This window comes from Oncorhynchus masou, chromosome 22, assembly GCF_036934945.1.
Source record: "Oncorhynchus masou masou isolate Uvic2021 chromosome 22, UVic_Omas_1.1, whole genome shotgun sequence".
NCBI lineage: Eukaryota > Metazoa > Chordata > Actinopteri > Salmoniformes > Salmonidae > Oncorhynchus > Oncorhynchus masou.
This window is the reverse complement of record NC_088233.1, coordinates 44535359-44547957: the sequence shown is the minus strand read 5'-3', so window position 1 is coordinate 44547957 and position 12599 is coordinate 44535359. Positions and strand designations below refer to the sequence as shown.

The 12599-nt window shown below is 42.7% G+C and overlaps 1 protein-coding gene across 6 annotated transcripts in view; it reads right to left on the bottom strand.

Moving 5' to 3' along the window:
• Positions 1-3557, bottom strand: part of ptprz1a (protein tyrosine phosphatase receptor type Z1a) — a 69624-nt gene extending 66067 nt beyond the window's left edge. For all 6 annotated transcript variants that reach the window (XM_064930320.1, XM_064930321.1, XM_064930322.1 and 3 more), the window contains exon 1: positions 3298-3557. In XM_064930320.1, the coding sequence (XP_064786392.1) occupies positions 3298-3358 (61 nt within the window). In that variant the 5' untranslated portion in view covers positions 3359-3557. The remainder of the gene's footprint in view (positions 1-3297) is intronic.
• Positions 3558-12599: the final 9042 nt, after the last annotated feature.

Sequence of the window (12599 nt, the reverse complement as noted above, 5' to 3'; positions counted from 1 at the left end):
AGCAGAACCTGGTTGTTTGTGAGACAAACGAGGAGAAGGAGAATAGGTAGTGGGTAGAGATGGTGGGAGGGAGACAAGAAGAGGACGAACAGGGGGTGAGATTGGAGGAATGAGAGGAGAATGGAAAAAATGATGAGAGGAAGCGAAATTAGAAAAGAAGAGAGAATTAGGTTGACGATGATGTGGGAGAGAAAAAGTTTAACAAATATATGGGACAAAAAGGAGAGGAGAAGAATGCATCTGAAAGTGTGGAATAAAGACAGCGAGAGTGAGCATGAAAAGGAGAAAGGTCTGGACAAAACTAATGACATTACAAGTGTGGTTGAAGCCTCAACTCCATCGCTCTCCTAGCTTGGGGGCACCGCTGAGGTGTCAAGAAGGGGAGCCTGGGAGCCAGAGCGTCGGAGCATTGCCATGACACTCCTGTGACGGTCGCAACACGCTGCGCTCTCACACATCCCCTCCAGTCTCGCAGCGTGAGAGCCTCCTGCTCCACGCCACCACTGCCTCTGGGACAAATTGGTGCTCGATCTAGCGTCACGCTTACAATGGTCCCCCCTTGCTGTGTCGCTGCGCACCGCTGAACACCATCGAACACCGTTGCCCTCTGCCAGCTTCTCCCCCACCCACACAAAACAAATCTCTCTTCTGACAGCATAATTCACGGGGGAGGCCTTGGGAAGACGGAGGATATGGAGGAGAACCAGTGTCCTGGGCTCCGCTATGGAGGCTTGGCTGGTCTGTACCACCACGTAACCATAGTCCTATTCATCCATGGCCGGGGAGAGAGAGAGGGGCGACTCAGAGAATTCAGTGTGGCCCCTGTGCAAACTTGAGTGAATGCCGTTGAGCCTAATACCAACTAATCTGGTCATCAAATACCCCTCCTGCCGCCGATTGTAAATCTGCTCTGCTTTTTACCAGCAACCCTGCTTGGATGGCTAAGAGGACCAGCGTGCCAAGCTGCTCTGGTAGGGTGTCCCGCAGCTTCCTCAGAGAAAGAGGGAGAGAAGGAGAAAGAAGAATGGGAGAAGGTAGAAGAGGAAATGAGAAGAATGAGTAGAGAGGGGCAGAAAGAACAAGGTTGATGTGGCATGGAGTAAAAGCTTTTTGTCTTCGTATCAAAGGAGCTGGGAAGCTGAGTTTCAATTACTGTTGGTAATAAGTGTGATTTTGCACAGTTAACAACAGCCATACTCAGACTAAAGTTGACAATGTTTGACTCACACACAGTCATTTGAGATTACGCAAATACACTCTATGCAACTAAACTTATTGAGCTGTGTACTCTACAAGTGTAGTTTATTGTGTTCCTCAGTGTGATATCAGCTGCATGGGCAACATGAAGTTATGAACTGGCACACTGTCCTCATTATACCAGTAGGCCACATCTGAAACTGGATTAAGCATTGGACCAACAGCTTGTGACACATCCTTCTAAGGTGGACTTCCAAGAGGCAAAGGGGTATGGAATCTGGAACCCCACCAACCAACCATCTACCTGAATGACTGAGTGACAAACTATGACTGCCATCTGTCACGACCACCCTGCTCCAAAACAACAGGCACAGAGACTTCCTCATCCGAGAGAGAGCGGGGCACTGTGGATGATGCCCAGTGTAAATGCCCCATCTATAGCCCACCACATTGGGAAGACAGATGGTGCAGAGTCTAAGTTGCATTCATTCACTTTGTGTCTTTTTTCTGCCATCAATCCCTATGCTGCCTTCCCAACAAACGACCGCTTCCTTTGTCCTCCACGTTTCATCAAAGCGTCATTTAAAGCACTCTACTGAAAGGGGCAAAAAGAAGGGAGAAGAAGAGGGGAGTGGTGGTGTTGGGATGCATGTGGTAAAGCATTCAGCATGTACCAACACATTTGATATCCCAGTTCACAAGGCCTGTCACAAAAGGCTTTTAGCTCTTAAGCAAACTAGCTTTTTTCAAGTCTTTGTCTAATGCCTCACCCAAAAGATTAAACCAAGCATATCAGTCTCCTCCTTGACACTTTTGCACTGTACGTGTGTGCCATATTGATGCTGAACGGCTAAGACCAACTGGGCGAATTAAGAAAACCCTCCTTTCACTAAGTTCTGTGGGGATATGTAAATTATCAGTTTATTCAAACATTTGCCTGTATTGTCCTGTAACCAACGGTGGCTGTAACAGCAACCCCATTGATAGATCAATTTGAATTTGGTCAAAATGACAAGATAACTATCAAAATATGTGCAATTAAACGTACTTATAACACATCAATAGCACATTATTTATAGGCTACCTACAGTACCGTAGGCTTCAAATAAAGTGTAACCAAAGGCTAGTTGAATGTCAGGAGAGAAATACAGTTGTGGAATGTAACCCAAAACATTAGCCCTAAAACGCTGGTGGTTAATGGCTCTGCTGGGGTAGCAGAAGCACTAGTTTCCAGGCAGCTTGAGACTGTCATACCATTCATTTCAGTAGCACCTATCGACCAAATCACTACTAGCCCCCCTTTCCAAAAAAAAAATGCGTTTTACTTACAAGTAACATAGTTCGACAGCCGTGGCGAAACCACCCTTTTCATGCTACACAGCTCCACTAACGTTATATTTCAGGACCAAATAAATACCACACACCCGTTGATTGGGAATGCACATTCAGTTGGGATTCTTTACACTTGGCCCCTTCATACACAACACAGAAACAATGTTGAATGTTTAACTTTCTTTGCGAAGCAACCCCAAAGTGATAGACTTTAGATGTTCCTCGGTGCTCTATTGCACAACAAATATCGCTAACGCCAATTATCTATAAGCACACGACTGTATTTTAATCATAAGGATTACAATACGTTGTGTATTTTCGAATTTAGTCAAGATCCTTGTGAGATGATAATAAGACATTATAAAGGGGTAATGCATGATTATGACAAGTCCTACATTGCATTATAACCGCACTTCAACATGATGTTTAATAACACAGAGCCCACTTCTCCAAAGACGCACACCGCTTGTGCATAACCATTCGAAGATAATTGAAATAGACCGAAAGGTCGATTATTATCTTCAGGTTTATAAATCAAATCAGCAAAATAATCCATGAAACATAAAATTGAGGTGTACACAAAGTAGGCTAGTGAAGCGAACCGAGTTCATTTGAACCTGAACTTCACGCGCATTGCATTCTCGGAGAGAAACAGGTAGGCTACCTTCACAGAATCAACAGTAACCATCAAGTTAAAAAAAGGCTGTACAAAAATGATATAATAATAATTAACAATGAGAAAAAACGAAATTAAATTCAAGCTCTTACCTAATTGACAGACGATCAAGAGCTGAGCGAGCAATAAGCCTCTTGAAACAGCCGTTTCCATATTTCACCAACCTCACAAATCTCGACAAAGACAATAAAAACTCGAATGTATGCTTCTTGGGAAAGATAGTCCCGTGACGGTTTCACATTTGTTTCATGCTGCGAGTTGTTGTGTTGTCCGGTCCCGGTGTATCCTCACTCCTTTCTTTTCGGTATCTCCGGTGAGGTTGTTCGTCTCCTACTCGGAGATGAACGGTGAGCGCGAGGAGGGAAAGTGTATGAGAAGCGTGCGCCTCCCACAGACCACAATGCACGAGCTCTATTTAACGGAATTGATAGGACTTTTTTGTAAGGAAATAGCCTGCGTTCATTGATTTATTGATATCATTAATTCATTACAAATAGTGATAATTCCATGTAACTCAGTTGCAACAGTCGTTTTGTAACTTTATTCTGAATATGTTTTATTTAATTTAAATTTTAACACAAACCATTAGGCTATTTGCATAGCCAGCAGCAATGCTGGATTGTGTTTTATTGCCAAGGGCCATATCAATATCCCATACAGAAGTCTATATCAGTCTGCTAATACCGGACTAGTAAAGGCCGAGTGCACCACTTTATTGAGTTTGAGCGTTTACCAGGATTTGTAACTTGAGGCTGTTGATTATCTGTACAAATCAAAACATTATTTGTCACATGCGCCGAGTACAACAAGTGTAGACCTTACTGTGAAATGTTCATTTACAAGCCCTTAACCAACAGTGCAGTTCAAGAAGAGTGAAGAAAATATTTACCAAACACAATAATTACGAGACTATATACAGGGGGTACCGGGTCAGTGTGCAGGGTACAGGTAAATTGAGGAAAATTTGTACATGTAGGTAGTGGTGAAGTGACTATGCATAGATAATTAACAGGAGTAGCAGAAGTGTACAGAACAAATGGGGGGGGGGGTCAACATAAAGCTGTTAAGGAGCCTTTAGGTCCTAGACTTGGCACTCCGGTACCGCTTGCCGTGTGGTAGCAGAGAAAACAGTCTATGACTTGGGTGACTGGAGTCTCTGATAATTTTATGGGCTTTCCTCTGACACCGCCTATTATATAGGTCCTGGATGGCAGGAAGCTTGGCCCCAGTGATATACTGGGCAGGACCGCACTACACTCTGTAGCGCCTTACGGTCAGATGCCGAGCAGTTGCCATACCAGGCAGTGATGCAACCGGTCAGGATGCTCTCGATGGTGCAGCTGTGGAACTTTTTGAGGATCTGGGGACCCATGCCAAATCTTTTTAGTCTCCTGAAGGGGAAAAGGTTTTGTCTTGCCATCTTCACGACTGTCTTGGTGTGTTTGGACCATGATAGTTCGTTGGTGACGTGAACACCAAAGAACTTGAAACTCTTGACCCGCTCCACTACAGCCCTGTTGATGTTAATGGGGGCCTGTTCGGCCCTCCTTATCCTGTAGTCCACGAACAGCTCCTTTGTCTTGCTCACATTGAGGGAGAGGTTGTTGTCCTGGCACCACACTGCCAGTTCTCTGACCTCCTCCCTATTGTCTGTCTCAACATTGTCCGTGATCAGGCCTACCACTGTTGTGTCATCAGCCAACTTAATGATGGTGTTGGAGTCGTGTTTGGCCACACAGTCGTGTGTGAACAGGGAGTACAGGAGGGGAATAAGTACACACCCCTGAGGGGCCCCAGTGTTGAGGATCAGCGTGGCAGACGTGTTTTTGCCTACCCTTACCACCTGAGGGCGGCCCGTCAGGAAGTCCAGGATCCAGTTGCAGAGGGAGGTGTTTAGTCCCAGGGTCCTTAGCTTAGTGATGAGCTTCATGGGCACTATGGTGTTGAACGCTGAGCTGTAGTCAATGAACAGCATTCTCACATAGGTGTTAATTTTGTCCAGGTAGGAAAGGGCAGTGTGGAGTGCAATTGAGATTGCGTCATTTAAAAAAAAAAAAAATCACCTTTATTTAACCAGGTAGGCTATTTGAGAACAAGTTCTCATTTACAACTGCGACCTGGCCAAGATAAAGTAAAGCAGTGTGACACAGACAACAACACAGAGATACACATGGAGTAAACAATAAACAAGCCAATAACACAATAAACAAGTCAATGACACAGTAGAAAAAAGAAAGTCTATATACAGTGTGTGCAAAAGGCATGAGGTAGGCAATAAATAGGCCATTGGAGAGAATAATTACAATTTAGCAGATTAACACTGGAGTGATAAATGATCAGATGATGATGTGCAAGTTGAGATACTGGTGTGCAAAAGAGCAGAAAAGTAAATCAAATAAAAACAGTATGGGATGAGGTAGGTAGATTGGCTGGGCTATTTACAGATGGACTATGTACAGCTGCAGCGATCGGTTAGCTGCTCAGATATCAGCTGTTGGGGGCGATATGCAAATTGGAGTGGGTCTAGGGTATCCTGGAGGATGCTGTTGATGTGAGCCATGACCAGCCTACAAAAGGGTTAAACGGATAATACCTGTGGAATATAAAAAATGCTATTTTCCAGTTTCTAGAAATACTTTGCAAATGCAACTTATTTCTATGTGAAAACTGAAATGGTCTATTCATTGCTTTTCCATTTCAGTAGATGCTCTTATCCAGATCACCATACAGTAAGTAGTGAGTGCATACATTTTTGTAATGGTCCCCCATGTGGATCAAACCCACAACACTAGTGCTGCAAGCACCATGCTCTACCAACAGAGCCACACCATCACATCTTCACAAACCACTTAATGTACTCAATCAATTGCAGTATTGTGCATTATTTTTCTTTATGCCGATGGAAAGTCTACAGGTACAAACCTAGATGACCCGCCTATGTACAATACAGTAACGTACATTCACATTTAAGTGGTTGTATAAGGATGGTCAATTAATTCAATTAATTCTGCTCAAAAAGTCGTTGTACTGTTGTTTTGTACTGCTGGGAAATGAAGGTCTTCACAACTTTATTCCTCAATTTGACCTTTTATTGTAAAAGATGAATGCAAACTTCATCATCCAAACATCACGCGGAACACAGCCAAACTCATTCCATAAACCAATCTAAATAACAAGTTGCCCGACAAAAAAACAAAACCTAAGTTAGCGACCTAACAGCTAGACTTGTTTCCAATGTATCTCATCTCTGGTGAGCACACGGGAGAAATGTAATATTGTTTAGAAAAGAGATGTGTCAGGTAAGCTAACAGGAGCTAAATTCTTTAAGATGGCAGCCATGTTTGTTCATGTTTAACAAATAAACTCCCTAATTCCAGAATGCCATTCACTATAAAACACAAATAAGTCAGTTGGCTGCTCCCATATTTCTATGATGGGGGATTTAGCAATAAATGAAGGGAAAACATAGGAGAAGTTTATACGCTAAATAAAAATAAAATCCCTGGAAATGGGGTCTGAGCTGGCAACCATGAGGTACCATGCTTACAATCTGATTCCACGTTCAAATCTCCAACACCCTCAGCATCCCTACTTCCCGTGGCTATGGCTACTTGTCAGGGCACCAGACTGAAGTGGAATGGTTGACTATGGGTTGCCAAACTCCACTTCTCAACATGAAATGGTAATGTATTAGGAAACTTTAGGTTCACACGTATAGATTTATTCTGAGGAGCTAGCTATATGGCTGGTAAGAAAAGAAAAGCAAAGAGCAGCATGGAGCCAATACAAACCATAGGCTAAGTAACAGAGATGCTGGGGGAGGACTACTTTTTGTGAAGTGCCAATGACCTCTTGACTTAGAGGAGTGGGTTAAACTCTGGTGAAATGGAGACTAGCACATCACCAGTGACCCTGAAATCACAATTCAGTCAGGGAATGTGGGACAAGTGCATGTGGGTGTGGAGATGTGTGTGTGTGTGGGGGGGGGGGGGGGGTCAAGGAGCATAAGTCGGGGGGTTACATATCTTCAAGCTTGCGTGTTTCAACAAAATGGCTAACACTCCCTCAATATTGAGGGGAAGGGAGGGGTGGTCCATCACAATTCATGTGACACTAAACTCTGAGTCCACTAGCTCACAGAGCCGGTTCACACATGTTTTAATAGATTAGGCCTAAGGGGTTTAAAACTAAACATACAGGCAGAATATTTTGGAAAGCACCAGAGAAGACTTGCCAGATAGTTACTCTAAGTCTGGACCGATGATACACATACACCACTTGTTTAAACAGGATTGAATGACCATACAAATCAAGATTTCCCTCAAACAGATCATTACCATCATTCAATCAAGTGGATTTTATTGATGGTTTTATGGTAATGATCAGTTGGGTGGAAATACCACAATAAGATCATAAAGTGAATGTATTTTATTGAGTTTGGTGTAGTATTTCCCCAGGCCTGAGACGTAACAAAGAGAGCTACATTTTAAAGGGCAATCCCAAGCCTTTGGGATTCTCTACTTCAATATCATGCTTCCATGTGCCTCCCCTTTTACCCCTGTGAATACATTTACATAATTTAGCCAGGATTATCTTTAATTTATGCAGAGGCTGCTCCTCACTTGTTAGATTGTAGGTTTCCAGAGGGCCTGATAAAATTACTTTTACACTAGAGAACAGGTAGTGCGTGTGGGGGTGTGGGGGTGGGGTGGGGAGGGGTTCTAAATGCTTTGGTGCTCATCACAAGTAATACTGCACTATTAGAAAAAAAGTTATATCTCAAACCTATAAAAGTTATTTGGCTGTCCCCACAGGAGAACCTAGCACATGAATCTCTGTCCTCAAATGACCCCTGTGAGAGACCAATTAAGAAAACATTTGGAAACTTATATTCCTTCTATCTCAATATCCATACATCACTGGGCAAATGTTCATTTTTCGATGCCAATGGATCTATAATTTTCCTCTAATGCCATCTTAGACAGAACCAGAAGATAATGCATTCCCAAGAAAAATCATGCCGTTCAGAAAAGTAAGAAAACAACTTCCAAAACCTGTACCCCCAACTAGGTATCATCGATCTTGGGCCTGGCCAGAACAGCAGAGAGCAACCATCGAGTGACCATCTCCACTGATCAATATGGGAAGTGAAGTGGACAACACAAACTCATTAGGGCCTGTGGAAATAGCCCAATCTGCAGTAGCATTGGAGAGGACGGTTCGGAGATGAATGGTAGGCCTATTGTTAGGAGAGCACTAAGAAAAACCATTGCAATGAGAAATAACAGAGAAATTATCAAAATAAAAACATTTTTTGTTCAGTTTACTGGTCAATACTGCTAACAAACATCCTGTTCAGACTCCTAAGTTCCACCCATGGATAATGTTACATAGGAAAATCCAACGGGAAACAATTTCCCAAGGTGTTTCAGGACATCCGATGAGCCTCCATTATAGGCAAAATTGAATTGTCTAATGCTCATGCTGTATAATTGGATTTTCATGAGTCAAGCGATGGAGAAGCCATCATATAACTGCTAAAAAAACAAGGACAGATATCGATGAGAATTTTGCAAATGTCCAATGAGTATTTAGTTTCTATTTGTAAACATTTTGGTCAGTCCAGCTCAAGTAGTAGGGAATAAGTGTCTGTCTTCAAAGGGAAGGTCAAGAGGACAGGGGAGGAAAGGAAAGGGGGGATGATTTTGGGGACAGACCAGTTCCAGAGTCCTGCCCCAGATTCAACTGTCCTACAAACGAAGGGAAAATGTAGAAGCTCTGAAGTTGCCAGAAAAGGCCTAACCACAGTGATTTGATTTTTATTCGGATCTCCATTAGCTGTTGAAGAAGAAGCAGCTATTCTTCCTGGGGTCCACACAAAACCTACAACATGTCAAAATACAGAACTTTAATGGACAAAACAGCAACACAAATTTAAACGAATAACACTACGACTAAAGAAAAGTGCGAATAAAGTCTCTTCGGTTTCAAAAGACATTCCCATTGAGGCAAGTTTCCAGAAAACTGACACAACACTGTGTGATATAAACAGTCAGTTCCTCCGTGTCCAATCTGCTCACAGGGAGCTTCAACTGTAGCCAATCAAATGTCCTTTGACCAAAAAGGAAGAGAGAACGGGGAATTTGAAGCACAGGAATGACCACTTTGAGGGATGATTCTTCAAAAAAGGTCACACCACCCTCAGAAGTGGATAATTGATTATCTCTAATTATTCATCCATGTATTTCCAATTGCACTGAACAAAATTATAAGAAATATAGAAGTATATACAGTATACATATAAATACAGTATATGTATATATACAATGTATGCATACAGTACCAGTCAAACATTTGGACACACCTAATCATTCAAGGGATTTTCTTTATTTTTGTTATTTTCTACATTGTAGAATAAGTGAAGACATCAAAACTATGAAATAATACATATGGAATCATGTAGTAATCAAAAAGTGTTATGCAAATCAAAATGTATTATAGATTTTAGATTCTTCAAAGTAGCCACCCATTGCGTTGATGACAGCTTTGGACACTTTTGGCATTCTCTTAACCAGCTTTATGAGTAATGCTTTTCCAGCGGTGTTGGAGAAGTGCCCACATATGCTGAGCACTTGTTGGCTGCTTTTCCTTCACTCTGCGGTCCAACTCATCCCAAACCATCTCAAATTGGTTGAGGTCGGGTGATTGTGGAGGCCAGGTCATCTGATGCAGCACTCCATCACTCTCCTTGGTCAAATAGCCTTTACAAATCAAATCAAATCAAAGTTTATTTGTCACATGCGCCGAATACAACAGGTGTAGACCTTACAGTGAAATGCTTACTTACAGGCTCTAACCAATAGTGCAAAAAAGGTATTAGGTGAACAATAGGTAAGTAAAGAATAAAACAACAGTAAAAAGACAGGCTATATACGGTAGCGAGGCTACATACAAAGATAGGTTAGTCAGGCTGATAGAGGTAGTATGTACATGTAGATATGGTTAAAGTGACGATGCATATATGATGAACAGAGAGTAGCAGTAGTGTAAAAGAGGGTTTAGCGGGTGGTGGGACACAATGCAGATAGCCCGGTTAGCCAATGTGCGGGAGTACTGGTTGGTCGGCCCAATTAAGGTAGTATGTGCATTAATGTATAATTAAAGTGACTATGCATGTATGATAAACAGAGGGTAGCAGCAGTGTAAAAAAAGGGGGGCACACAATGCAAAGAGTCCAGGTAGCCATTTGATTACCTGTTCAGGAGTCTTATGGCTTATGTGTAAAAACTGTTGAGAAGCCTTTTTGTCCTAGACTTGGCACTCCGGGTACCGCTTGCCATGCGGTAGTAGAGAGAACAGTCTATGACTGGGGTGGCTGGGGTCTTTGACAATTTTTAGGGCCTTACTCTGACAGAGCCTGGTGTAGAGGTCATGGATGGCAGGCAGCTTAGCCCCAGTGATGTACTGGGCCGTACGCACTACCCTCTGTAGTGCCTTGCGGTCAGAGGCCAAGCAATTGTCATACCAGGCAGTGATGCAACCAGTCAGGATGCTCTCGATGTTGCAGCTGTAGAACCTTTTGAGGATCTGAGGACCCATGCCAAATCTTTTTAGTTTCCTGAGGGAGAATAGGCTTTGTTGTGCTCTCTTCACGACTGTCTTGGTGTGTTTGGACCATTCTAGTTTGTTGTTGATGTGGACACCAAGGAACTTAAAGCTCTCAACCTGCCCCACTACAGCCCCGTCGATGAGAATGGGGGCATGCTCAATCCTCCTTTTCCTGTAGTCCACAATCATCTCCTTAGTCTTGGTTACGTTGAGGGATAGGTTGTTATTCTTATTTACAATGACCGCCTACTCCGACCAAATCTGGACGACGCTACGCCAATTGTGCGCCACCCTATGGGACTCCCAATCACAGCCAGATGTGATACAGCCTGGATTCTAACCAGGTACTATAGTGATGCCCCTTGCACTGAGATGCAGTGCCTTAGACCGCTGCGCCACTCGGGAGTCCAAGAGTTCCGGATTGACTGACCTTCCTGTCTTAAAGTAATGATGGACTGACGTTTGTCTTTGCTTATTTGAGCTCTTCTTGCCATAATATGGACTTGGTTGGTTACTACAATAGTCAAAATAGAGATCAACCCCTGAATTAGTAGATGTGTCCAAACTTTTGACTGGTACTGTAAAAACATTTTTTAAGTATTGAAACATTTAAAATGCCATTCCAAACAAGAGAGAACTAAGGCCATGGAATAGAAGGTTCTAGACTTTCACCCAATAACGAATAACTCTGTAAATACGTTCAACTGTAGAATAAAGAATAGCATAACCCTCACTACATGACACAGTTCTACACATTTCTCCATTATCCTCTGCCGTTGCTTTTACACTGTATTCCCCATTGGGATTAAAGTAATGAGGTCACATTGCAAAAAACAGACAGGGTTTATAGATATCATCGTCTCCCCTGCCCCCTTCACACCCATCCACCTCATTTATTTGGTTCACTGCCTTGGCACGTGGTTTCCATGACACCAGGGGTTTGTGGCACGACACCAGCATTGTTATCGACAACCGAGTGCCAATAATGCAGGCCGTGAACTGGGAGACTGAGGATCGATGACTGTCACTGTTGATCATGGTGGGTGATGGAAGTGCAGCACACCACGAGACCTGGTCGTATCTCATTACCATTTTTCATAATCTTCCCTCTCTAAAGCCAGGGTTCCATTGAGCCATTCATGTGGGCACCCACATAAATGTATATATATATATTTTTGTACATTTCTTATCAAGTTGCGGTTTTAGTTGTTCATCCTTTTCCCTCATACACCATGGCCTCAAGCATGACTTAATTAAAAAAGCTTTTAGTAGCTTGATGTAAACAAGCCGAATATTACCTCTACGAATCCTATGTTTTTAACAACTGTTTGTAATGGTATTAAAATCCTACCATATTTCATTTACAACTAATGTTGAGATATTTTTGTAGACTTTTAAAATTGGAGATGTGAACTTTCAAGAAACAAATGAATTGTAGGCCATGGTAACCAATAAAGTTTTTATGAAGATTAACTGTTATTATGGAGTTCTTTGTGTGATTCTTCAGCTCAGGTTCAAGGCCTGGGAGCTGTGGCTACTGTGTCAAGGAGCTTTCTGCATACCAGAGCAGAACAAAATGCTCCTTCAGCCACTCAAATGGAGGGCTTTAAATCAAAAGGAGTTCAGGTTCACGCTCTCTCTCTCTCACACACACACACACACACACACACACACACACACACAGACAGATTTGCACCCAGTGTCCAGAAACACACACTCTTACTCAAACACACAAACTCTCACACACGCCTGGGTTCCCTGAATCCAAAAAGAAAAGAGTAGAAGG